The following is a 26157-nucleotide window of genomic DNA, read 5'->3' on the forward strand; positions in this document are numbered from 1 at the left end:
AGTATTGGTACACATTGACTAAGCCTCTTCTATGTGCCAGGCCCTGAGCTAGATGCTTTACCTAAATTATCTCATGTTATCTTCAAAGTCACCCTGCCCTGGGGAGACACGCGGGAATTTGGAGAGGCTGCGCAGCTTGTGCACAGCAGGGTCGGAGACTGGTTGTCCATCGGCCACGCTTGGTTCTCCCTTGGGAACTGGCCTCACCTCACTCCCGCTAACCTGACCTGCGTGTGGAACAGCCCTTGTCCTTTTATTCAGCTAACAAGTTGGAATCTTATTTTTACTTGATGTTTCCTTTTTTAAAAATTTGTTATTGATTTCAGAGAGGAAGGGAGGAGAGAGAAAGAGAAACATCAATGATGAGGGAGCATCATTGATTAGCTGCCTCCTGCATGCCCCACATTGTGGGGATAGAGCCCGCAACCTGGGCCTGTGCCCTAAACAGGATTCGAACCGTGACTCCTGGTTCACGGGTTGACGCTCAGACACTGAGCCATGCCGGCCAGGCAAGTTGGGATTTCTTAAAAAGAAACTTTTAAGCCAAAACCGGTTTGGCTCAGTGGATAGAGCGTCGGCCTGGGGACTGGAAGGTCCCAGGTTCGATTCCGGTCAAGGGCATGTACCTGGGTTGCGGGCACATCCCCAGTAGAAGATGTGCAGGAGGCAGCTGATCGATGTTTCTCTCTCATCGATGTTTCTAACTCTCTATCTCTCTCCCTTCCTCTCTGTAAAAAATCAATAAAATATGTTTAAAAAAAAAAAAAAGAAACCTTTAATAGGAAGCCAAGGAAAAGCCCCCCAAACTTATTTATACATATATAATTTATATATAACTTGTGATATATATATGTATATATATAATTTGTATATATAACATATATGTGTAATGTTTTTTAATTTTACAGTACAGATGGGCAAGTTTGCATCTTCCCTTGAGCTGTTACTTCCTCCTCTCTGAATCCTGGAGGGATTAGATGGGCTTGAAGATCCTTATCAGTGCTGAGATCCTGTGAGCCCATGATTAGTTTCTCAGATGGAGAGTGGGTTGGTGAATTTTGTTGGTGGTGGCAATTTACTAGGGACACTGCAATGGGGGGAGGAGGATGGGGTAACAGAGCAGTCGACAGCCCCACCCATGCCTCCATCCCTTTATGATTTGACCCTAGATGTCCAAAGGGAAAGGGGGACTTGTCTAAGAGCCTCCTCCCGCCTCCTCATCGGGCCCTTAGATGGTCTGAGGGCGGGCTGGAGCTAGATAGGCTACAGCTCGGCGTCCAGACTGTGTGTTTCCTGCTGGAAGGGTCCAGTCCCCTCTCCAGGCCTCGGTTTCTGCATCTTCCCTTCTTCGCCAGCTCTGGCCTCCCAGGCTCTGGCTCCTCCTCCCCTCTATTAGTGAGACCCACTGGAAAACCCCGATCTGCACAGCACAGACACAGGAAGGGGAGAGGGGAGGCTCATGGGCGAGTTCCTGTGGACGCGCAAGTGCTCAGCTGTAGCCTTTGGAGCCTGTCATTTCCCTTCCCCGCCCACCCAGCTGGGCTGCAGAGAAGTTTCATCACAGCTCAGTTGTTGTCCTTATAAGGGAAGGGCCTCCAGAGCCTCGCTCTTGGGCCACAGCTGGCTGGTAGAGAGCCAGGCCAGCCTCGGGGGATCCTCCAGGCGCCAGAGAGGTGGGGCTCCCCCAAGCCTGCCAGACGTCACCTGAGCTGAGTGTCCATCTGACCGTGGACCGTAACTGCCCACAGGACTTCGGGTGACAGACTCTCCAGAGAAGCAGAAAGCAGTTGATGGTGGCCCCAGGCCAGCACCCTAGTGGGGCAAGTCTCAGGTCCCAGTACTAACTTGTGGTCTCCTGGGCACACTGTTCAAGCCTTAGTCTCCTAGCCTGTAAATGGAGTGGACATAAACACATCCTCCTCGTGAGGCCACGTGGTGACAATGAGAGACCAAATAGTAGGTGCTCTGTGGGGCCAGGCTGCTGGGGTTTATTAAACATTTCCTATGAGGTAGGCCATGGGCTAAGAGCAACCCTGTGAAGAAAGGACAATCAGCCCATTTTACAGACAGGAAAAACTGAGGCACAGTTTGCCTAAGGTAACTCATTCATGGCTGGGGCTTGAATCTAGACGTGCCTGTCTCCAAATCTAAAATCATGGTTTTTCTACTTATACCCAGCTATTTCCTCCAGAAATTTTGTCCCTTTAATAAAATTATGAGAACAGGGAAGAATTCCCACCATTACCTCTCTATCATCTACATTCCCCCACAGACCCTCCTCATAACACAGAGAAACCTCCATTGCGTGAGTTTAGGTGGCCTTTTTGGACAGCCTGGTCTCATGTCTCATGCAGTGAGGAGAGGCCAGAAGACAGGACTCGGAGGAGGACACAAAACATGGTGGTTCCAGAAAGTCACAGGGAGCTTCCAAGTCCCAGGCGCAAGTAGGGACAGAGAGGGGAAATCTGGGTGCCCGCTCCTCACCAGCCGCTGCTCAGTCTGGGGTCCTGTCTGAAGGTGGCCACCTTGTGATTTGCAGAACCGTGGACCATAACTGCCCACAGGACTTCGGGCCACTGAGATAACACCGCATGTGTTCAAAAGGAAGACCTTCCCCGCACAGGCCCCCAGGATGAGAGGGAAAGCAAGTTTTCACCACATCCTTTCTCGCCCTGTGGCTGGCCACTGACACCTTCCCGGCAGCTGTCCCCTTTAAGGTGGTTCGCCAGAGGGGCCTTCTTTCTGGGCCAGGGTGAGAGGAACACCCCCATCACTAAAGGGACTCCTCTCCCTCACCTGGGTTCCTCCTCACAGATAAGGGGCCATGAAAGTGAAGTGACTTGCTGGGGCGTCTCCCAGCTCCTGCCGGCCACTCGCTCAGTATGGCTGTCACGTCAGGCCAGTGGCAGGGAATTCAGGAGGGACACGGGGGGGGGGGGGGGGGGGCAGAGCTCTAGGCGACAGGTCCGGATCAGGTGCTTCCTGTTATGTTGGCCACCGGGACTGCCCAGCAGCCCTCAGAGGAGCAAGGGAGGCAGCCTTTGGGGAGCACAGTGGTGCTTTCCCACACAGGGGAGTGGGGAGCATTGCCATTGCCCTTTCGGGGGTAAGGAAACTGAGAACCCCCCTGAGTCTGAGACTCACCAAAGTCCCTGGGTGGAACGTGAACTTTAGCAGCTTGACTTGGAGCCAAAGAACACTCAGTGAAGTCCTGGGGTCCTGCTGAGATGTATTAGAGGTACCATTGGCATAAGGTGAGGCCCAGGCTCACCCCTAACCACAACGAGGTTCCGAGTTAAAATAACAGTTGTAATCATTTTGAACCATCATAGGAAACACCTGTGCAAACAAGCATTCTCGATGGAGGCTAAATCTACGGGGTATACTAGTATCTGATGAGATGCAACATATTTAAATGTCTCCCAGATTGTTTATTAGTTACAAGAGAACAGTTATAACTGTCCAGTAGAGAAATCAGACACCTTGACCAGGTGATCAAAATTAACATCGTCAATGAAGGGCCGAAGGATGCATGTGTCTCAGATGTGATGCCCTGAGAAGGACTTAGGAGCACCTGTGCAGTTTTCTGAATCCATACCCTCAATCTAATGATGAGGAAACTCAGACAAACCCCAAGTGAGGAATGTTCTATTAAAAAGGGAGGTGGGGGCCTGACCGGGTGGCTCAGTTGATTGGAGTGTCCTTCGTACACCAAAAGATCGCAGGTTCGATTCCCAGTCAGGGCACACATGGGGAGGCAACCAATGGATGTTTCTCTCCATCAGTGTTTCTCTCTCTCTCTCTTTCTTCCTCGCTCTAAAATCATAAAAAGCATATCCTCTGGTGAGGATTAAAAAAAATAAGGGGAGGGACTGTGTCCTTCAAAAATGTCCATGTCATGAAAGATAAAAGCTGTGGAAACATTTCAGATTAAGGGGGACTAAAGAGACATGTATGCATTAGCAATATCCAACCCTACCCTAGAGGAAAAGTATGATAAAGGACATTATTGGGTCATATGACAAAACTGTAATATGAATAGTAGCTATCATACTGGCGTTGAGTTTTCTGAAATTGATAACTATACTATGGTTACATAAGAGAATACACTTATTTTTAGGAAATACACATTGAAGTATTCAGGGGTAAGGGACCATGATAAGTCTCCAATGATTCAGAAAAAAACTGTGTGTACATATGTTAAAGAGTGAAAGGCTCAAAAAGTAAGCCAATGAGTCCATCAGGGTATGAGTGTAACGGTGTTCTATGTGCTATTCTTACTCTTGCAACCTTTCTGTTTGAAATGTCCACATAAAGCTTTTAAAAATTGAAAAGCATTGTTCCTATGGCAGCCCCAGCCTGTATAAATGTGTGGTGACATAGCAAAGGGGGAGCACGGTGGAGGGCGATGCCCCCGCCAGCCTATGGGAAGGATGCCCTAGCACGGGGCTCGGAGGACGGCGAGGCCACCGACCAACCTCCTACCCCTGCTTCCTGAGGTCAGCCCTGGAGCGGGTCCCACACCAACAAACAGGCTTGCGGCAGAAAAGTTCCATAAAAAGGGATTTATTGCCGAACTTCAAGAAAGGCGCTTCATAAGCAGAAGACGTGGAATGCCACCCTCCTTCCGGAGGCAGGCAAGGCAGCCCCTGCCAATTTCCCATCCTCCCTCCCCTGGGAGCAGCCTCCCCGCTTGGGGCCCAGGCTGCCCAGGTCTGGGGACCCTGCAGGAGCCAATGGCATTAGGCCGCTAAGGTTGCCCCAGGGCTCCTCCCTCAGCCTGGTCACTTGTCAGAGGGGAAATGGAGGCTCTTGTCCCTGAAAGCAGGTGATGGGCTAAAGCCCAGCAGCCCTCACAGGAGGGCTGTTCCCCAAAGCAAGACCACAGGGGCCACATGCTTGTGGGTACTTGATGGTGTTCTTGCTCTCACACTGGAGAGAGATGGACAGGCAGAATGTGGCCGGGAAGCCTAGTTTTTCCAAAGAGTGTGTTTTGGGGAGATCCATGGGGGCTCATGAGCCACGGCATTGCTGCTCACACCCATGCCTGCCCAGGACAGGCTACAGAGTGGACCTCTATCGGCCCCTCCTGACCCCTGGCTACTACCCTCAAAAACAGGTAGCAGTACAGTAAAGAAGGCATCGGCCTGCACTGGCAGGCCTCAGTGGGCACTACTGGTGGCAGGGGGCGGGCGGTGGGCAGAAAGGCCAGAGCACACAGCTGTGGCCCTCCCTCTCCTCTCTTTCAGTAAACAAAAGTGCACATGCAGAACCCCCTGAGCAAGCCTGTCAGGAGCTGCTCCCGCTCCCACAAGCCCCAGGGAGAGTGGCTGCAGCCCTCGGGGCCTCTGCACCTACAGGCTCTGCCCTCAGTCCAGCTGCTACAGCAGGATGGAGAGCAGATGTGCTCCTGGAGTCAGGGAGGGGCTCGGGAGAGGCCCAGGGTGCTGGCCCAGGCCAGGAGAAAATGCTCCTTCCACTAGAAGCTCGGGAAGCGCAGCCCATCCGGGGCCTGAGCCAGAGGGGTGAGCGGAGGTGGGGAGAGGATGTGGTTTCAGGCCCCAGCATACCCCTCAGCGTAAGAATAAATGACTGGGATGTTGGACCTGTTTGGTTATGGAGGAACCACAGAGACCCAGATATAAATCCCATCTGGGGAGGCACAGAAGTTGGGGCAGCTTCTCTCCTGCAGGCTGATTTAGAATGAATCACATACAGGATTTTCTGACAATGACGTCGGGCCGTTCTGAAGTTCACCTGTAGAGGGATGCGTGGGGCTGGACACAAACTGGTCCAGAGGCAGGGACTAGACTAGGAGACCTTTCGGGTTCCTCCTCCACCCAGGAGTCCTCCTGCCACACCCACCAGGGGAGGCCTGCAGAACAGGAAGGCCCAGAGAGGGGCCACACGGCAAATGGCTTTCTCACACCTGCCTCTGACCTGCCTTCAGGGGCTTTCAGCTGAGGGATGAACCTACAGCCAGGACCCAAGGCCCCAGCAGCTCCTGGGAATAGGCGGGCAGGAGGGTTGGTTACGACCTGAAGCTGCCTTTGCCAGGAGGCTGTCCGCCTGGGAGTGTCTGGACATAGAGGCTGTGGGGGGCTCAGCTGTGCTCTATTCAGAAGTCAGGAATGTAAACTACGGGGGGTGAGAAGCAGAGATGATGCCACCCCCAGAGCCCCAAGTGCTGTGCCAAAGCCCTGGGGCAGATCGGAACACCATGCCAGCACAGAGGTCCTGAGTGTGTGCTCCCAGCCCGAGCCAGGGCCCGGAGGCCAGGCCAGTTAGCCAGACAGTGGCCCTGGGTGACACCTGCACCGCTGGCCAAGGCCAGGCAGGAAGGATACCTGGAGCCTCTGCAGGTCCTGGCCAAACACTGACATGTCCGATGGCCCTTCAACAGCCTGAGCAGAAGCACATTTCTTGGCAGGGCTGGGCTCGATGAACCAGGCCAGCCAGGAGGGACCGCGCCCCCGCCGGCAGGCCCTAGGGTGCACTTCTCCTGTAGAGGGTCACCAGCTCCTTCCGCTTTTCCCGCAGCCCCGGTGCTTCCTGGCTGAGGTCTCCCCGATCTCGCATTTCCTGCAGGACCTGCGTGGCCTGCCTCAGCTGCTCCACGGCCTCGCTGAGCAGTGTCTCGGCACTCACCGGGGCCGGCTCGCTGGCCAGCATCTTGTTCAACAGTTTCTCCGTCTGTTCTGAGGCCACCTGCACCTCCAGCTGGGCCCGGTACAGCCGCTGCTGTGGACGCCGGGGGCCTTCCCCAAGCAGGTCCCCCATGGAGGAGCGGCGGGGTTGGCTCTGAGGCGGCAGTTCCCAGGGGAACACGGTAGAAGCGGTTTTGTTCTCCGGGGGAATTCCTGGAGTGCCAGCAGCCTGGGATGGCTCCACAGGCTCAGGACTGTCGTCCACGCCGTTCACTGAGACCTGCGCTGAGCCTGGGGCAGAGGTCTCAGAGGCCCCGGGACTCCGGGCTGGCCCGGAAGCCTCCACCCCGATCATGGAGGCTCTCAGTTTCTCCGATAGGATCTTGGGTGGGGGCGTAGGGGGCTTCCCACCCTCCTTGGTCGAGGACTCAGAAGTCTCCGAACAGGGCACCTGGGGTGGTTCCGCGCTCTCGGGCACAAGGGGCTCCTCAGGGCTGGAGTTGTCCCAGCTCACCTTCAGTTTTTCAGGCAGGACCCTGGGGAGCTGCTCAGAGGAGCTGTCCTCCCCCACTGCAGTCTCTGAGTCTTCCTGGCTCTCAGGCTGCGCCTCAGAGCTTGCTGGGACAGGGGTTGGGGCTCTCTCCCCCACAGGGGTCTCCCCTCTGTCACCAAGGGCGGTCACCTCGGGAGCTGGGGAAGGCTTGGCAGGAGGCAGGAGGGGCCGGAGGGCCTCCCGGGGCGGGGCTGCGTTGACGTCATTGCCAGGGGTAAGCACTGGCGGCCTGCTGTCCAGAGAATCGAGGTCCAGGCGAGAAAGTCCATCAGAAGCTGCGCTGGCTACCTGGTGGGGGCAGCATATGGACATCATCATGGACGACTGGCCTTTGGGTCTGATGTGCCTGCCCACAAGGGTCCCAAAGCCCTCCCCTCCAGGCTGCCCAGGTCCCCAGGCCCCTCTCCACACCCTCTGATGAATCCTCTGCTCTCTCACTTGGAGAATTCCCTGTGTCAGAATCACAGGCCAGAGGTCAGAGTCAGGCTGTCCTCTCGGTGCCCCGGCCGGCTTCTTCCAGCCAAGGAAAGAGGCCGCTCTTTTTAGTAGCGGTTGTCCTGGCCTGGGCAGCTGGGCACATGGTTCCAGCCCTGTTTCTGACCCTTCCTGGCTGTATAGCCTTGAGAGGGTTCCCTCCCTACACCCACCCACCCCGTAGGTGTCAGGACCAGGACTCAATATAAGTCTCCAGCATGGTGTGCGCTCACTCACTTCTGCTTCCCCTCCCTGGAGACCTCTGTCCAGGCTGCCAGCCCCACACCCAGCCCTCTGGCCCAGATCTCTCCAGCCCTCGCCTGCCCAGCTGCTCAGCAGCTTGTACCCACTCTTCTCACATGGTCAGATGTGGCCCCAGGCACAGGCAGCCCTGAACCACAGCTGACTGCCAGAGGGGAACAGCTGCACCAAGCAGACAGCTGCCACCAACTTGGCCCAGGGCTCCGCAGGGACACCCAGCAGTCACACCTGGTCCTGGGGACCTTCCCAGGGAGCCCCAGGGCCAGAGAGCAGGGCAGGGCAGCAGGCCTCTCCCTGGTCCCTCAGGTGGTAGGGTCCTGGCGGGGACCCTCACTCCCCTACATGCACACAGGTGAACTGGCAACACACACGTTCAGTCACTGGGATGAGAGTCCCTCCCTGAACCAGCTGGCCCTCCCCGCACCTCCTAGATCTCCCCCCTCAGGTACGCCTTTCCTTCCCTCCATCCAAACCCCTGCTACCCTGGGCCTCAAACTGACCTCTGGAACACACCCTCCCACCATCCTGTCCTCAGTTCCGGCATTCGAGGTCTTCCCAATTTCCTCCCCTGACCCCACCTTCTCTGAAACATCTCCCAAAGGGACTTGGCACACTTTGTACTCTCCTGCCTCCTGCCTCAGCTCACACCATTCCCTCCACCAGCACCTCCCTCGCACCACATCTGCCAATTGAAATCCTCTCTGCCCTTCCAGGGCTGCTCAATGCCAGGGGGTCCTCTGTGCAAAAACTAGACACAGCTCTGCTTGCATGTCTTTCTCCAGCTGGGAGCTGAGCTCTGAGAGGCACAGACCACTTTGGGTCTGTCTCCCTCAGGCACCAACTCTGGCTGAGGCCGGGGTGTGGACTCACAGTGCAGTAGGCACACCTACACGCTGAGCACGGTTAACACATGTGCCTGCACTCAGACCCCGCACACGGCTCAGGAAGCCCCAATGCCAGGCGTCCTCAGGAAAAAGGGGGCCCGAGCCTGGCTGCCATCCTAAGGAGCTGGGTCCCGGGCTCAGCTGACCTCCCATCTGTCCAAGCTGGGGACAAAGTCTTACCTCCTTCAGGTGGATTCTCGTAGGTGGCCGGCGCTGCTGGCCCCCACGCACTCGGTTCCGGGTCACATGCTCCAGCGCACAGCTCTTGTCCACCTTTATCTGGGAAGGAGAAGGAACCAGGTCAGTCCCCACCAAGCCTTGGGGAGAGAAGGAAATGCCCAGGTGTTAACTCAAAGTCAGAGTCTGTACCCACATCCTCACTCACAGGGTCAGAGCCCCATCGCTGCCTCTCTTTGAAGCATCTCCCCATGTCCGACCTCTGCTCTCCGTTTCTGCACTGCCTCTGTCATCTCGCTGCAGGCCGAGGCTCTCCCTCTGTGGCTGCCCTCTCTGGGCTCAGTCTTCCTGCTCCAATATGGGCTCTCAGCCCTTGCCCCTCGGTCTACTGCAGATATGTAAGTGGCCCCGAGGCTGCCTTTGGGCTTAGCTGGGGACGGCGAGGAGTTAGCCCATGATACCCTGGTGTCTGCTTCCAGAACAGGCCTTCCCTGGCCCCAGCTGCTCCCCAAGGACCCTTGGGTCCGAGCATCTAGAGGCAGCATCTCCTCTCTGAGGGTAAGGAAAAGGGTGAGGACTAGCCCAGGAAGACACAGAGTAAGATCCACACAGGAAATCTAGACTCTGAACCCGGAGCAGCCTGTCCCTTTGGTGGGGGGGTAGGGGGTGGGGTTGGGGGCTGAAACTGTCCAGCCCCCAGGTGAGGCTCAGGGCTCAGGCCACCGGGGGTCCAACTGCCTCTGTTCCTCAGAGGAGGAGCTGACCCCACTCCACAGACTGTGGGCTGAGGCCCAGTCCATGCTCCCATCGCCCGCCCCACAAAAGGGGAATATTTTCCCAGCCAGTGAAGCCCCGAGCATGCCAGTCACACTGAGACATGAACCAGGAGCCTTGGGAAAATTTGCCCCCTCGGGTCTCAGACCTCTGCAATCCCAGGGCCACCCCAGGCAGCCTCCAGGACCATTTTAGCCCAAATAGCTACAAACCCACGCTGTCAAAGATGACCCTCCCTAGGAGATCTGGTCTCGGGGGACACCTTGCCTGTCCCCAGCCTGGCTGTGGCCACTGTGGCCACCGTCACCACTACGGCACAGGGGGTGGGTGGCCACTGCAGGCAGACAGGGAGGCCCAGGGCTAGAGCCAGCCTGGCTTCCACTTCATGGCCAAACTGAAAAGTGAGCTTTCTGGCTTTCAGCTCACCCCCCAAACCTCTCTGGCTGGGCCCACCTGCTGTTGGGCTACAAGCCTTTAAATTCTACCCCACCACTTACCCATGTTTTCATTTTAACAAGTAACTTAATTTCCTTACACCTCAGTTTCTTCATCTGTAAAGTGGGAATGCCACCACCTACTTTGAGGGGTGTTGTGAGGATTAAATGAGGTAACAATAGCATGGCCCAGTTTGTAGCAGCGACATAATCAAGGGGTCATCTGAGGTGAGGCTGGGCAGGGTCCCTGAGCTCACACAGGGGGGAAGGGGACACAGAGCTGTCTGTCCACAGGACTTCATCGCACCTCATCGAAAGCCTTGTTCTTGCCTCGGCTGATCCCTTCATTGAGGGCTTTGATCCAGGATTCCTTCTCCTCCCCATTGGGTGCTTGGAACTTGATGTTGCTGACCTGCAGGGGGCATGGGTGGGGTAGATGGCAGATGTTAAACCTGGCTCACATTTGGGGTCTGAAGGAAGCTCCCACCCCAAATCCAAGGTGGGCCGTGCACAGCTGGCTGGGAGCAAACCACAACGACCCCACCCTGGGGCTTCAGGGGAACGGGGTGGACAGGTCCAGCCGAGCAAGGGCTCTGCGCTGGTGCAGCTGTCAGACTTAGAATGGAGTCAGCCTTGCCCTGGGGAGGGAGCTCAGGTCTGGCCCCCGCCAGCTGCTGACCTCTGGGCTTGTTTTCTCTGAAGTAGGAGTAGTCCCAGTCTCCTGGGACTGAGGTGACAGAGGTGACAAGCATGAGGGTGTCCATGGAGAAGGCCCACTGGAACCAGAATCACCTTCAGCTCCCCAGCAGGCCCCACAGCAGTCCTGGCCACAGATAACAAAGTCCCAGGGTCTCCTTTCTGGCCTTGAATCATAGACGGTAAGAAAGGGCATTGGGGTCCTTCCCAACCTCCTCATTCTACAGATGGGGAAACAGAGGCTCACCCGATGGGATGGGATTTGACCACGGCGGCCTAAAGTAATCCCATGACTCCTGACTCCAGACCCTATGCCACCCACCCCACAGGTCCCTCTCCATCTCAGGCAGGAGCTCCAAGCTCCTATATTAGAATCAGAGGGCAGCTCAGACAGCCTCCTGCCGCCCCCCCCCCCCCCCCCCCCCGCCTGCCAGGCCCCAAGGCCAGACAGAAAATGATGGAAGGAGCGAGGCCATGCAAACTGAGGGGCTGCTTTGCACGGTGGACACAGCAGTGGGGTCTCTGAACTAGACAAGCCACCACTTACAGCTGGCTGACCTTGAGCCTCAGCTTCCTCGTCTGTAAAAGGAGACCACCACCCTGACCTGCCGATGGCGCTGTGAGGGTCACAGGCATGTGAAGTGTTAAACCTGGAGTGGGGCATAGAGTGCTCAGTAGTAGAAATTATCACCATGGCCGTCCTTCTGTCAAAACATCCCCAGTTTTCTCACCTGGAAAAAATGCTGAGGGAATTCAACCTGACTCAAGCCAGGGCCCAGCACATAGTAGGTACTCAGTAAATAGTTACTGAATGAATGAGCCAATAAATGAATGAACTAGCCCAAGGTTCCTTCCCTTACCCCATTGTTGGGCCATTGCCCACTCTCTGACCTCAAGATGCCCTACTTCTTTGTTGGGCGGGTCGCCAGCCTGCCCATCCCCCCGCCCTGGTGTTAGCGCCTTCCTTCCCACCACTCTCCCAGTTATGTAACACCAAAGTCCCCCTGGCCCCTCAGCATCCTCATTATATAACTTCCTCCTGGCTGCCTCCCGCTTCTGCTTCTCTTCATACCAGGCCCCGAGTCCCACCCGCCCCCCCATGCCAGGCACAGCCAAATGCTCATTTGCATGACCAGGGTAAATTCGATCCTGGCAGCAGATCTGCAGTTAAGTCAGAAACCCTAGGGCACCTTGGCAACTGCCTCTTAGCCCAGCCATCAGGGCTGCTGGGAGCTCAGGGAGGAACAGCATTGCATCCAGGCTCTGGGAGGGCCCACCCAGCCCTGGGATGGGGCTGTGAAAAGGTGGACCAGGGCCAGTGCCTCTGAGCCAGCTGCTGTTCCTGCTCGCAGGCCCTGATTGGTGGGCCCGTGCCTGGTGCAGAACTTAACATCCCAGAGAGCTTGGGAGGCATGTACTTGGATACAGCAGTAAATGCAGCAAGAGTGGGGCGAAAAAGACCACTGGCCTGGGAGTCGAGATCAGAGTTCTGGTCTCACCAACCTGCAATGGCACCCTGCACAAGTCTTTTCACTTGGGGACAAGTGCAGAACCACTGAACCCAACCCAAACTATGGCCTTCCTGTTGGCCAGCCCCCTGAGGCAGGCTGCAGGGAGGAGAGTGTAGGCCAAAGGGCCACCCCAGGAGAAGGAATACAAGGTGAAACGGGACCCAGCCCCACCCTCAGGAACCCTGTGATTCTGCTGAATGAGCCAGGCATCCCACAGGGTGATCAGAACAGGGATAAGCAGAATCCCAAGGAGCTGCTCCTCCTCCCCCACCCCCACCCCCATGTCCTGAGGAGCCACAGGCTACACAGGTTTCCACCCAAGTTCTCCAGCCAAGAAGCCCCAGGAGAAAGGACTTTAGGAGCTAACAAGTCTGGCCACAGCATAGACCCACACTGGCCTGGGAAGGCGGGGGGGAGGCGGGGGGGACAAAATGGCAGAGGGGCAGAAAGTGGGAGGGGAGGGGAGGCAGGAAAAGGAAAGGGCCAAGCTGGCTGGGACCAGCAGGCAGCAAGGCCCGGCAGGGCCACCCCGCTTCCTGGCAGCGTCTGTCTGTGACCTCATGGCAGGGGCGTGGGGATGGGGAGATGGGGGAGAGGGGCATGCAAGACACTGGAGTCTTTGTTTATTTGATTAGAAGGAAAAACAGGCGGCCTCAGGACCAGACAGCCGGGGTCATGTGACCTCCCAGCCAGAGGGCAGCGTCACCGAGGATGGGGAACACCCAGGGCGATAGGAAAGGAGGGTGAGAGGATGCGGGGGATGTGGTACTCTGGGTGGTCCCCCGTGTGCCCTCTGGAGAGCTCCCACTCTCTGTGTGAGCTCCTGGGGTGGCGAGGGTCAGGGGGCCCTGGAGTTGGAAGCAGGGTGTACTGTCCTCCCACTGCTCTGCAGCCCCCACCCGTTGCTCCATAGCGCACTCCCTTTGATCACCCTGTTCCCAGAGTCACCCTGAGCCAACCTGAACTCTGAAGAATTGGGGAATGGAAGGAAGGTGTTGGCCGAAGCAGGTGAGAAGGTAGATACACAAACAGGCTTCTCCGAAGGTGATGTCCCACCCTGCACTGGGCCTGGCCCACCTATCCCACCACCAGCTGATCCTCAGAACAGGAGAAAGGAGGGGCCCAGGACTGGCAGAGGACAGAAGCCAGGTCCCCTCCACTCCACGTCCACAAACACTCACTAAGAGACACCCAAAGACCCAAACAGACCGTGGCCAGGTGAACACAAAGAGGTGCACCCACGTGCACTGTACACACAGGTGCAGACCTTAACACATAATGAACTCCATGTCTCTCAAAACACACATACACAAGCCGAAACCAGTTTGGCTCAGTGGATAGAGCGTCGGCCTGCGGACTGAAAGGTCCCAGGTTCGATTCCGGTCAAGGGCATGTACCTGGGTTGCGGGCACATCCCCAGTGGGAGATGTGCAGGAGGCAGCTGAGGCAGCTGATCGATGTTTCTCTCTCATCGATGTTTCTAGCTTTCTATCTCTCTCCCTTCCTCTCTGTGAAAAATCAATAAAATATATTTTTTAAAAAAAACAAAAACAAAAAAAAACACACACAAAAAAAACACACACATACACAAATACAGTGTCCACCAGAGAGAAAGCAGGCCTCCCCAGCAGGATAAGGGCTCCTGGCCCGAGAGACCAAAATACGGTTCTCCTCTTCTCACAGAGCCCTAAGTAGCAGATACCACGTGAAACCTGGGCCCAGCCCCATGAACCCTCATGACACTATAAACCTGCCCCCCGCCCCCGGGGCACAGCCCCAATCCCAGAGTCAGAGCCCTGCCTACAGTTGCTGCTTTGCCCTCCCCCAGGCAGAGCAGGGCCAAGGATTAGTGAGTAGAACAGCATGGCCTCCAAGGCCCAGAGCCACCGAGGACTGGGCTCCTGGCCTGAAAGCTGGGGAAGAAACAGAATGGCCTCCAGCAGGCTCAGACCAGACCCGCTCCCCAACCCCCCGCATGGGTGACTCAGCCCCACTCTGGGAGGCTCCACATGACGTGCAGAGGCCGGGAGAGGCGTGACCCAGTGCAGAGGGGGAGATCTGGCCAGAGGTACTGTACACGCCAACCTCAATCTGACTCCCTCCTGACATGTGTGAAACTACGCCAGCGTCACTCACCCGGACTGCGTGCCAGAGACATGTGGTGCAAACAGCAACCTCATCTGTACACACAGCATGTCCCAGGGGGAGAACCTCTCGGGCAGGAGACTTTCTCCAGCATTAGCCAGAGGAACGTGCAAGGGAGGGCAGCTGGGAGGCTGCATGTCTCCACGGCCTGAGTCCAGGATAGAGGGCCCACCCAGGAAGCCAGGGATAAAGGGGAGGCCGCTCCTTCCCCTCTGGCCCAGACTGTGTCACAGTGTCAGAGGTTGGTGGGATGAAGGCCTCATCCTCAGCTTTCCTGCCTCAGCCCTGGGCCTCCTGTGTCCAGGGTGTGGGAGAAAGCCAAGTGCCCCACCTCCCAAAGGCTACTTTCCAACCGCAGCCTGGGAGGAGGCCCCAGGGCCTGGAAGGGAAGAGGGGAGCAGAGCTCTCAGCAGAGCTCTCAGCAGAGCTCTACACGCATCTCCTATCAACCAGGGGCTGGGAAGACTCCAAGACGAAACGCGCAAAAGGTCCCACCTGTGGCAGCCCCAGATCTGAGCCTCAGGCACACTCCACAGAGATTGTGCGGGCTGCATCCAGGGGCCCAGCCTGTCTTAGAAAGCCTCCAGGGATGATCTTCCCACGCAGACCCCAGCCTGGAGGAGGGTCAGGCCCAGCAGGCACAGCCCTACCTTGTTCCCTGGGGATCGCAGCAGGATAAATCGGTGTTTCCGCTTGAGGAGGGCACGCAGGTCCTGGCACTTCTCATAGCTGCCCAGCTCCACTGTCTCCACACACTTCTGCTCGTCCTGTGGAGGGATAGAGGGGACATGAAATGGTGAGAGCAGGACACACCCAGACTCTCAGACACCCAGGTCCCGCCTCGGACCCGCCTGCTAATCAATCACCAAGATGAGATATTCAGTCCCCGGCATTCAGTCTGTGCTGGCTGCAAGGACACGCTCAAGGCTCACGATGCACCTGAGAGATGGGGCTCACCCTCCGGAGATGGGGACCAGGGCTGACTCGAATGTTCCTAAGGCAGGGGGAGGAAACCCGGGAAGCTGGAGAGGCTTAGAAAGGGTGCCTGGGTGTCCGCGCAGGCCCAGAGACCAGGCAGAGATGTGCAGAAAAGGTAGCCTGGAAGAGGGAGCAAGCTGCCACAAAATGAAAAAAGGAAAGAAAAAGGCTTTCCAGGCAGAGCCACAGAGGGAAGCGTGAACAAGGCATGCTTGGGGCGACGTCCCTGCCCTCACCACAGTGACCTGAGTTGATTCTCTACTGGCATCTTCCTCTGCTGACCCTGGGCTCGGGGAGAGGCCACTCTCCATGGCCTGCACAATGGAGAGTGCAATGGCTCCTTTAAGAGCACCCCACCCCAGGCTGTCATCCTGAGGCCCATCACTAGAAGGGCCAGTGGCCAGGACAGCGGCCAGCCTCCTCTAGGCCACTCCTGGACACCAGCGAGACTCCCTTCTTGCCCACCAGGCCTGGCACCTGCGTGTTTCCTCCACCAGGTGCCTCTCAGCAAGCTGCCGGGGCAAGCTCCTCCCTCAATGGTGATCAATTGGTTGCTATTCCAGAAACCTTAGCTGGAGCAGCTTCCTGGATGTGGCACAGTCTCACCCTGGAGACTCCAGGGAAAGAGAAGCAGGCCCCGGGTCAGCGGGGGTAGGGGAGGCACTGGCCTGGGAACTGGCCAAGTGAAGCTGCTGCTGGACGTCACACAGCCAGCAAGAGCACCCACCCGGGACCGCTCCGTGCTCTGCAGTTTGGGGGGAATATCTGGGAAGCAGTGATTCAAATATCTGCAGAGGAAATGGCCTCATTTCCCTCCATGAACCTGCCTATACTGTTTCCCAGGGTTCCACAACCACAGATTCCACCAACCTCGAATCGGAAACATTCGTGGGGGAAAGTTACGTTGTTGCCGACATGTACTATGAAGTTAGGCCTACGTGGTTGCTTCTTGACTGAACATGTACAGACATTTCTTTATAGCCATTATACCCTAAACAACTAATTACACAGTATTTACATTGCATTGGGTATTATAAGTAGTTAGAGATCATTTAAAGTATATGACAGGATGTGTGTAGTTTATATGCAAACACTATAAGATGGAAATCTTATATAAAGGACTTGAGCACCCATGGATTTTGGTATCCACGAGGGTCCTAGAACCTCATTTTATAGAGAAAGAGAATGAGGTTTGGAGGTGAACTGATTTGCCCTAGGAGCACAGACCCAAACATAAGGGGCCAGAGCCAAACTCAACCCCACACCTTCTGACTCCAGGCCAGAGCTCTTCCCAGCACAGCGCTCTCCTCCCTGCCAGGGGCAGAGGCAGGCATGGGCAGTGCCTTAGCAACAGGTTGCTCTGCACCAGGATCCTCCAAGTGTGGCAGCTGGTCCAGCAGCAGCAGCACAACCTGAGAACTTGTTAGAAATGCAAATTCTCTGGCTCCATTCCTAATGAATCATCATCTTAGGGGAAATCTGAGTTTTAACAGCCCTCCAGCTGATTCTAATGTATACAAAAGTTTGAGAACCTCTGTTTCTCAACCTTGGTGGCCGGGGAACCTTTAAAAATCCCAGTGCCACCTGCCTGGCGTGGCTCAGTGGTTGAGCATCGACCTATGCACCAGGAGGTCATGGTTCAATTCCTGGTCAGGGCACATGCCCGGGTTGCAGTCTCGATCCCCAGTATGGGGCGTGCAGGAGGCAGCCGATCAATGATTCTCTCTCATCACTGATGTTTCTATTTCCCTCTCTCTCTCCCTTCCTCTCTGAAATCAATTTAAAAATAAATTTTTTTAAATCCCAATCTCCAGCCCTGGCCAGGTGGTTCGGTTGATTGGAGCATCATCCTATACACCAAAAAAGGTCGGAGGTTCCCCAGTTGGGGCACATGCCTGGGTTGTGGGTTCGATCCCCAGTCAGGGCACGTACAAGAAGCAACCAATTGATGTTTCTCTCTCACATCAATATTTTCTCTCTCTCAAATCAATGGGAACATATTCCAGGTAAGGATTAAAAAAAAAAAAAATCCCAATGCCCAGGCAACATCCCAGATCAATTACATCAGGATCCCTGGGGGGTGGCGCCCACACATGAAACTTTTTCAAAGCAGATGACTGTACAGCTAACGAGGATAACCACTGATGAACCCTCCCTTCAGCCCCTTAGGGAAAGGGGAACATATGGCCAGGCAGCTTGATATTCCCCATCCAGATTCAGTCAGGTGTCTTTCCCATTTTTGCCTCTGCACATCTTTCCAACCCCTAGTTCCGTGGTCGGCAAACTGCGGCTCTTTGGCCCCTTGAGTGTGGCTCTTCCTAAGCCTTAGGAGTGCCCTAATTAAGTTAATAACAATGTACCTACCTATATAGTTTAAGTTTAAAAAAGTTGGCTCTCAAAAGAAATTTCAGTCGTGGTACTGTTGATATTTGGCTCTGTTGACTAATGAGTTTGCCGACCACTGGACTAGTCTCTAATCCCTTCCACATTTCTCCACGCAACACAGGGGGAGCACAATCCACCTGGTCCAGGCAGCTCCACTGCCCACCCCTTGGTGCTCCCTTGCTCCTTTGAGGTCCCCCATCCACAAAGCACCTGCCAGGTGCAGGCACCCAATTAGATGCTAGGGACACTCTGCCATGGGAAGAACAGTCCTAACTTCCTGCTGGGCCATCACTCTCTACCTATGCTGCCTATGTCTGCTCTCCTGTCTGCTCTCCCTATAATGCCCTGCCCCACGAAGGAGCAGCTCAAGAGCAACATATTTAGGACCAGTTGCTGGACTGAATGCCTGACTCAGAGTGAGACCCCAGGAAGTCCTCACCTACTGGGCATCCAGAGGAAGGGGGCTGCCTGGAAAAGGACCCCCAGTTGCAGAAGGTGCAGGTCACCTGCCCCATGTGCACATGCTTCCCCCAGCTGGACAACTACTGACCCAGACACAAAGGTGGTTCATCTCCACACCCAGCTCCCCACGCCTGTCTGTCCTGGGTCTCCTCTCCACCCGAATCGCTGAATCATCTGGCCCTTCTGCAGCTCAGAAAAACAGATAACCCAGCAGGCGCTGGGCGGGGGCAGCATTTTTGGAATGTCAACCTCACTGACAGCAAAGAGACAGCCAAGAGCCATTCGCATTAGCCTAGTTCCTTACATCAAGAAAGAGGAATTGAACTAATAAGCATTTCTCAATTCCCACTCCTGGGCCAAGCTCCCCACCCCTGAGAGGGCGAAGTTCCTGAAGCTTCAACTGAGGTTTTTAATAGTGATTATTTTAAAAGGGTGATTTAGGTTTTTCATGTTTAGGGGATGCAAGATCCTTCCTGCTTCCCAGCTGTGGCCAGATGTGGAGGGGCAGCCCAGGACAAGTCTGGCAGTGCCTGACAGGCTGGCAGCTGGGGACCTGTCACTCAACTCTTAGGCAGCTGGGACTGGAGAAAGCTTGACAACAACCTTTATTTATAAAAACATCCCCCTGCTGCCACCACAGCGCATCCTCATTTGGTGAGAGCAGCGGTACAGACCATCTGGGGGGCTGTCTGAACGACTCATCCAGCTGCTTCTCTGACACCCCAGCTCCATGAGCCTGGGCCTCGGGAAGGACAGGCAAAGTGCTCCTCAAGGGTAGCTCCTTTAATCACGGAGATCCGGGCGCCCAATCTTTCTTGGCCTGGGACAATTACGGATTTGCCAAGATACCCCGAGGCATGCTGAGAGGCTGAGGAGGAACAGGCAGGATGCCCTTTCTGCCTCCAGGCCGTTCTCCCCGTGTGTTTCCATCTGTGGGAGGCATACAGTGATAGCCCATGCTCAGTGGATGGGCCCTCTATAGCCCCAACCCCAGGACACACACATCATAAGTAGAAGACCTTTCCTCCCCAGGTCGTCACCAAGAGGTTTTTCAACTCTTAACCCCAATTTTAGCATCCTTGTTGTCCAGGTTCCAAGCCTGCAGTGGGAAAATGTGAGGACTGTGAGAGGCACAAGGACAGCAGAAGTGGCAAAGTAGCAACCGGTAGCTCGATGTTAAAGGAGAAAGAAAAGATGAAAAGTACAGTCTGATTGTAAGTGACTCCGAGCCACAAGGAAAGACTCAATTTAGGCTGGCGCCTTCTTCTGAAGAAGGCAGAGAATACTCAATATGCTTTAGAGAACGTCCACCCGAAATAGGCTGTAGAGTTTATTTGCTGGCATCAGTGAGTGGAAAGAGCACTGGATTCAGTTCTAGACCTGGCCCCTTTATTCACTGAGAGGCTGAGCAGTCATTTGGCCATCCTTGGCCCCAGGATCCATCTCTGTAGACGATGACATGATGACTGCACTCATGGGACTGTCCAGAGTGTCATACGAGAGCTCTAAACACGCATGAGTGATAAGTATTATTTCCATTATCATTGATAAATGGAGCAAGCTTTAGTTTTCTGGAACATTCACATATGTGGAACCTACCCCAGGGCCAGGGAGTTGCAGTGTAGGCATGCCACTGAGAAGACACACTCATCCTTATGCACATACACTTCGAACAGCCCCTCATCCAGGAGCCCTAGACTAGCACCTGGAGCTACCGTCCCGTGCCGCGGAGACCCCGAGAAGAGCAGGTGCTCCTCCAGGGTTGCACAGCATGGCAAACATGGAACAGATCTTCCAGGCCCGGTTCTGGGTTCCCCCTGCTGCCCTCACTTTGTCCCCTGCCCCAGCACCCCAACCTCAGGGCCAGACAGGTGCTCACCTCATTCTCGTAGACCAGTAGCTGGGCCTGGCAGAGGAGCAGATAGCGGTCTTTCCAGAGCCCTAGGAAGCCCCCGCTGCTCTTCTTGACCCAGCCAGCCTTGTCCGCGGTCCGTGCTCGCTGGGGCTTCTCGCCCAACTCCTTCACACCCTGGAAGACAGCACCAGACATACCATGAGGGCTGCCACATGGGGGCACACAGTCCACAGGCCAAACCAGGGACATGTCCCTCTGCTGGGTACCTACTGATATCTTCCCATGTGAGCTTCCCCACAACCCCCAAGGCAAACATTCTTAACCCGGCCTTAGAAATAACAGTAATAACAGCAGCAGCAACAAGATTAGCAGCAGCCACCTTGTACTGAGCCACCATTTTCACACACTGTCTCATCTAGTCCATACAGCTACCCTCCAAGGCAGTGGCACCATTATCTACATGTCACAGCAAACTCAGAGGGGTAACGTGCCAGAGTCACGCAGCTGGAAGGACAGAGCCAGAACTCACAATTCTGCCTCCCAGGTGTTCATTCAACCAGCCAACAAATGCCGTCCTGAGCACCGGCAATGTCACGGATGCTGGAGCCGGCAGAGAAGAATGAAAATAATGGATCGCTGCCCTCAGAGAGCCGGCAATTTAGGGAAGGAGGAGCTGAACAAATACACACTAGGCATAAACACAACAAGTGTGAAATGCTACGAAGGAAACAGTAAAGAGGTTGGCAGGTGAGAGAGGACAGTGCAGGCCTCCCACAGGAGAGGACATGCAAGCAGAATCAGAAGGATGAGAGGAGGAAGCAGGCAGAGTGGTAATCTGCCTCCTGCCCCTGCCCCTTTAAAGAGCACCCTTGGAAGCCTCCTGCTTCCGCCCCAAAACAGGAGGCTCCTCTGCGCTCCTCCCCACCGAGTCCAGGACTTTGGGGCAGCCACCCCACCTGGTGAGGGCTCCAAGGGATTTGCCTTGGACCAGAGTCCTTCTGTCAGACATGGCAGCCACCCTGGGGCCTCCAGGCCAGCCACTGACATCTTGTGCCCCTCAACCACCTGCTTGGTTAGCTGGGTGCCAGGTGTATGCCTACCAGGTGGGGTCAGATTTACCTCCGGTCCCCAGCACCCAGCACTGCTCCTTTACACATAACGGGGGCTCAAGAAATATCTGAGAAATGAAAATAAAAATACATGCAACTTGCTAACCACTTTGCTTCAGCGACTGGTCCGCACAGTAGTGAGTGTGAAGGGGAGGGTGGAGGGGAGGGGATCAAGAGCATGTCAGAATCTAGAGGGTGCTGGAAGGAAATTAGCACTAATTTTTGACTACTCTGTAATTTACATAAAGCTCAAAAAAGTGGCCCCAGTTAAAAGCACACCTCTCCCCAGGGGATACCCTGTGGCCACAGCTGCCTTTGGAAGGACAAGCCCAGGCAGATGGAAGTGTGGTGAGTTGCCAGGGGCTGGGTAGGGCACGGCCTCCCTGCTTTCTAACCTGGTTCTCACTGTGCCCCCACCCCTCTGAACTACAGCTGGGGATCTGAGCTTTGAAGCCCAAGTCACACAGACCAGAGGCAAGTCACTTGGTCTCTCGAAGCCTCCGTTTTATCTGTGAAATGGAGATAGATATAAATGCAGAAATGGCAAAGATTATCGTTCCATGAGGGCAGTGACTTTTGTTTTGTTTACTGCTATATCCTCAGTGCCTAGACAATGTCTGGGACACAGCAGTGCTCAATCAATATTTGCTGCTGGATAAAGACATGGCATGCAAAGCAGTGCCTAGGAGACCTAAAGTTAGCAAAAGGTAGTTGTTATTGTCACTGCCACTCCCTCTGCCTCTCAGGGACCTCTCTCCCTGGGCCTGGTTCAGAATCCAGAACTAGGCCCTTTCTGGGCTTAGCTCCTGGGCATTACTGCCCCTGGAGCTCCTTGGAATGTGAGGTACACCTCAGGGTCTCTCCCTAGCTTTTGGATGACAAGAGAAATGGGGAAGTTGGATGGTCCCAAATGGCCTTCCCGGATGGACGAATGAGGAAGTGGAAGGCTTGCCTGCAGGCCAGTATGAGCCATCCGGACCAGAGAGAGGACTTCAGGGCCCTTTACAAGAAGAGGGAGGCTCTGGTATCCTATCACCCACCCAACTCCCCTCCCCAGAGACCCTGTGTTCAGCCCCATGGGCTGTGTGACCCTTAGGGGCCTCATCACCCTAAGGCTGGGAGGGATGAAGTGGGAAGCGGGGAACCCCACCCCCACATTTCAATCAGCAACTGCAGCACTGTTAGCGCCTTCCTAGGCCTGCAGGCTCAGGCTAGCCGTCTCTCAAACCAGGCAGTAGGGCCGGTGGGACATGAAGCTGTTGCCTGGATGTCCCACCGCTAAGCTCCAAGCTCCCCTCCTGCTTTTCAGGGCCCACCACCGCCCCTTTTTAAGCCCCTCCACTTGTGACCTCCCCTGCCTGCCTCACCTACTGACACTGTGAAACTTCCTGCCAGCTGGGAGCTCCCAGGGAGCAAAACTAGAGACTTGTGCCTTGACCACAGTCCTCTCTGGTTGTAGCAGAGCAGTGCCCAGGGAACGCCATGGCTGGATTAAGTAGAGAAGCCAGTCCAGGGCCTAAGGGATGGGTGGGGCCAGGATGAGGCAAGAAGGCACTTTGGGATTGAGGGGAGTGACAAGTGAGGGGCTGGAGGCCTGAACCAAAGCCCAGGGAAGGGTCTCCTTATGAGGAATCAGCCACCGACACACCAACAGCTTCCCCGCCTGCCACCCTTCACCCAACTCCTCTCCCTGCCCCTCAGACATTCATTCCCCCACCAGGGGCCTGGCGATGCCCCAACAAGTTTTCATAAGTAGCCCCTCCCCTTGGCAGGGCTCACAGGGGGTTTTATCTGGCTCAGCCCAGTTTCTCAGCCTCCTCTCCTCTTGTTGACCAGCTGACCACTGTGCTTCCTGTTTCGCTCCCTCCTCTCCCATCGCTCCTCACTCAGGCTCTCCCCTGCCCACTGGGGGCAGCTTCTGAGGCACCCCTAGGCACCGTGGCTCCCCTTTGCCTGAGGTGGGAAGGTCTGTGTGTCATTCATTAAAAAGAAAAAGATGCCAGGTCACCCTGACCCTGTGCACAGGAGGGAGCGGGTGAAAAGCCACAACAATGGCCATAATGGAGAGAAAATTTGTTGACCCCTCACAACACTGGGAACTTGCGATGACGATCTCTGCTCGATGTCTAAACCCAGTGATGCTCTGATCAAACTCTGCTAAGGAGCCACCAGGTCAGAGCTCCGCGAGGAACTTCCAGTCTGACAGGGGCAACACACACCCTGCTTGAGGCCCTGTTGGGAGGGACACGGCACCTACCTGCAGGGATACCTCAGTCCTCGCTCTCTAATAGGACAAGGAAGGGCTTGAGGTCGGTTTAGGAAGCCCTTGCAGAAGGCAGGGTTTTGATAGGCCTGTGAAGAGGGAAGGAGACACACATCTTGGCCCAGAGAAGGAAAGATACAAAGGGTATCAAAGACCCTACAGTCTCAGCTCCTTCACTATAGGATGAGAAAGTACAGCCTGGAAAGGGCCAGAGGTTAGCTCGAGGTAACAAAACCAGTCCTGGGACTGGACACTGACCTACCTCTCTCTAGATGGGAAAGGGCAACTGAGCAGCCTGGAGGCCACACCAGGAAAAGGCATGACTAAGAGGACAAGGGTAGAACCCCAGGGCAGAGCGGAAAGCCGAGTCCAGGGTTTTCAGCCTTACACCAGTGTCAAGAACACCTCACATTGATATTTGCACTTTTCAAAGCTTCTGCACATATCGCTGCATGTCTGGACCTCCCACCTCTCATTTTACAGATGGGGAAGCGAGGCCCTGGGAACACAAGTGGACAGATGTCCAGTGCCCAGACCTGCACTTCACCAAGCCTCAGCCTGACGGAGGAGGTCATTGAGGCTGTGGGGCCTTGGCACCCGGGTGGCTGGGGCATGGGGAGGAAGCTCAAAGCTGGGGAGGGGCTGAAAGCAGCCATGTGGGAGTGAGATGACGAGGCCAGCCTGTGGTCATGAAGGGCAGCAGGTGACGATGGTCGAAGAGGGGTTTCAGAGAAACAAAGGTGGGACACTGGGGCCTAAGGCAACAAGAGTAAGTGACTAGGAGAAGAAATGAGAAGAAAAGAATTAGGGATGCCAAAGAGGAGGTAGGGGATAGGGAGCCCCTGGATGTGTGGGGGAGAGGTAAGCAAGACCTTAGTTAACCCAGCTGTTTGGGGAGCTTTTGGTGCTGTCAGTAAGTGGTAAAGTTGGAAACTCAGAGCCAGAGGGAGTGCAGGGCTGGGCTGGCCACGAGACAAACCGTGGCCCAGGAGGCCCCGAGATAACTTCCCTTAATTGGGGGCCAGAGCAGATCAGAAGATGGAGTAATCCTGTCTCACATCCTCTGGGAGAAGAGGTGGGGCCGCAGCCAGACAACCCAGCCCTCACAACAGGGGCCTGGGGCCTGGGGCAGGCGAAGGCAGCCCTACCTCTGTCAGCAAGAAGCGAAAGCAAATCACAGTGAAGTGACTTGGCCCCCTACTTCCACCCGCTCTAAGAGCAGGGGCCACAATCACACTGTCTGGATCTGGGGAGGAGGCCCTCAGGCCCAAAATTTTATAGAAGAGGAAACACAACCTGAGAGGGGAAGTGACTTATCTACCACCCCAGAGGAACGAAGGGCCTGGCCTGGAGGGAACCCTGACACCCCAGCTGCCCCTGGGCAGTGGCAGAAAGGACATGGGCACTGATGGGGACACAGGCAGCCTGGTTCACTCAGGCAGGGCTCCCCGGGTGGCCAGGGTTGCCTCCCCACCCACCCAGGCACTGACATAACCCTTCTCCTTGGCTGAGAGGGTCAGAAGCTCACACACACACACACACACACACACACACACACACAGAAGACAAGAAGCAAGTCCTCTACTCAGCCGGCCCCTCCTCTAATTTATTCATTCCACAAGCACACATTAAATGCTTGCAGTGTGTTTGCAAGTAAAGGGCAAGAGTCACAGAGTGCCTGACCCCTCCCCAGACCAAGAGGGTCCTGAGGGGAAAGAGAGAGGCTCACAGGGGCACTGCTGGTCCAGCTGCCCAGCTCCTTCCGGGAACTAGCCCTCCCGGGGTGGGGGAGGCAGGGGCTAGGACCAGCCCCTATTGGGCCAACTCTAGGGTAGGTGAGCGGGTAGGGTGAAGGGGACTTATACTGGGGGGGAAAGCAACTTCTCCAGTCCTCGGGCCACCAGAGAGGGGCACAGCCCCAAGATTCCTTCAGACAGGCACCCCAGAACCCACAGAGCCTCCCAACATGCACACACACACACACACACACACACACACACGCACGCACGCACACGCACACACACACCACAATCCACACAGTCTGCCCCTCCTGGTCCGACCTGCTGGCAGGGAGAGTCAGCGGTGACCAGCGCTCGAGCCCAGCACCCCAGGCCGCTTCAGCAGAGCCTCAGTCTCCCCGTCAATCCAATGGGAACAATAACGTGCCCCCAGTGGGTGAGCGCAGCCGAAGAGACAGTGAAGGAGGATGGGTCGCTGAAGCCGGACGCGATCCCTCCCGCCGCCCTGCCGGGCTCTGCCCGCTGGGGGTGGGGAAGGTGCCGGCGTCCCGAGACGGCGGGAGAGGGGCTGGAGCAGGGCCTGAGCCCGGGACCCCCACCGCCGTGAGCGGCTCGAGACCCCCGCCCAGGCCCCCGCCCGGCCGGCCCTCACCTCCTCCTCCATGGCGAGTCCGCGGGGTCCACCGATCGGCCGCTGCGCGCTCACTCCCCGCGCCGCGCGGGCTCCGCCACCTCCATCCGCGCCGGCCGGGCGGCGGCTCGCAGCGCTCTGTCCCGCCGGCCGCCCGGGGCCCAAGAAACTTCGGGGGG

The 26157-nt window shown here is 56.0% G+C and overlaps 1 protein-coding gene across 1 annotated transcript; it reads right to left on the reverse strand.

Annotated features, from left to right (window-relative positions):
* Positions 1–4550: 4550 nt before the first annotated feature.
* PLEKHO2 (pleckstrin homology domain containing O2) lies at positions 4551–26157 on the reverse strand. The gene is made up of 6 exons (XM_059698486.1): positions 26000–26157; positions 20261–20410; positions 15207–15323; positions 10512–10616; positions 9000–9098; positions 4551–7488 (listed from the first exon to the last, which is right to left on the reverse strand). Exons 1-6 carry the CDS (start codon positions 26009–26011, stop codon positions 6487–6489), a joined length of 1485 nt encoding a protein of 494 aa, XP_059554469.1. The 5' UTR covers positions 26012–26157; the 3' UTR covers positions 4551–6486.

This window comes from Myotis daubentonii, chromosome 1, assembly GCF_963259705.1.
Source record: "Myotis daubentonii chromosome 1, mMyoDau2.1, whole genome shotgun sequence".
In the NCBI taxonomy this organism is placed as follows: domain Eukaryota; kingdom Metazoa; phylum Chordata; class Mammalia; order Chiroptera; family Vespertilionidae; genus Myotis; species Myotis daubentonii.

Coding starts and splice junctions, on each gene's coding strand:
- PLEKHO2 (XM_059698486.1), bottom strand. Junction 10,617..15,206: donor TGCGATCCCCAGGGAACAAG/GTAGGGCTGTGC, acceptor TGCCCCCTGCAG/GTCAGCAACATCAAGTTCCA. Junction 9,099..10,511: donor AGAACAAGGCTTTCGATGAG/GTGCGATGAAGT, acceptor TCTCCTTCCCAG/ATAAAGGTGGACAAGAGCTG.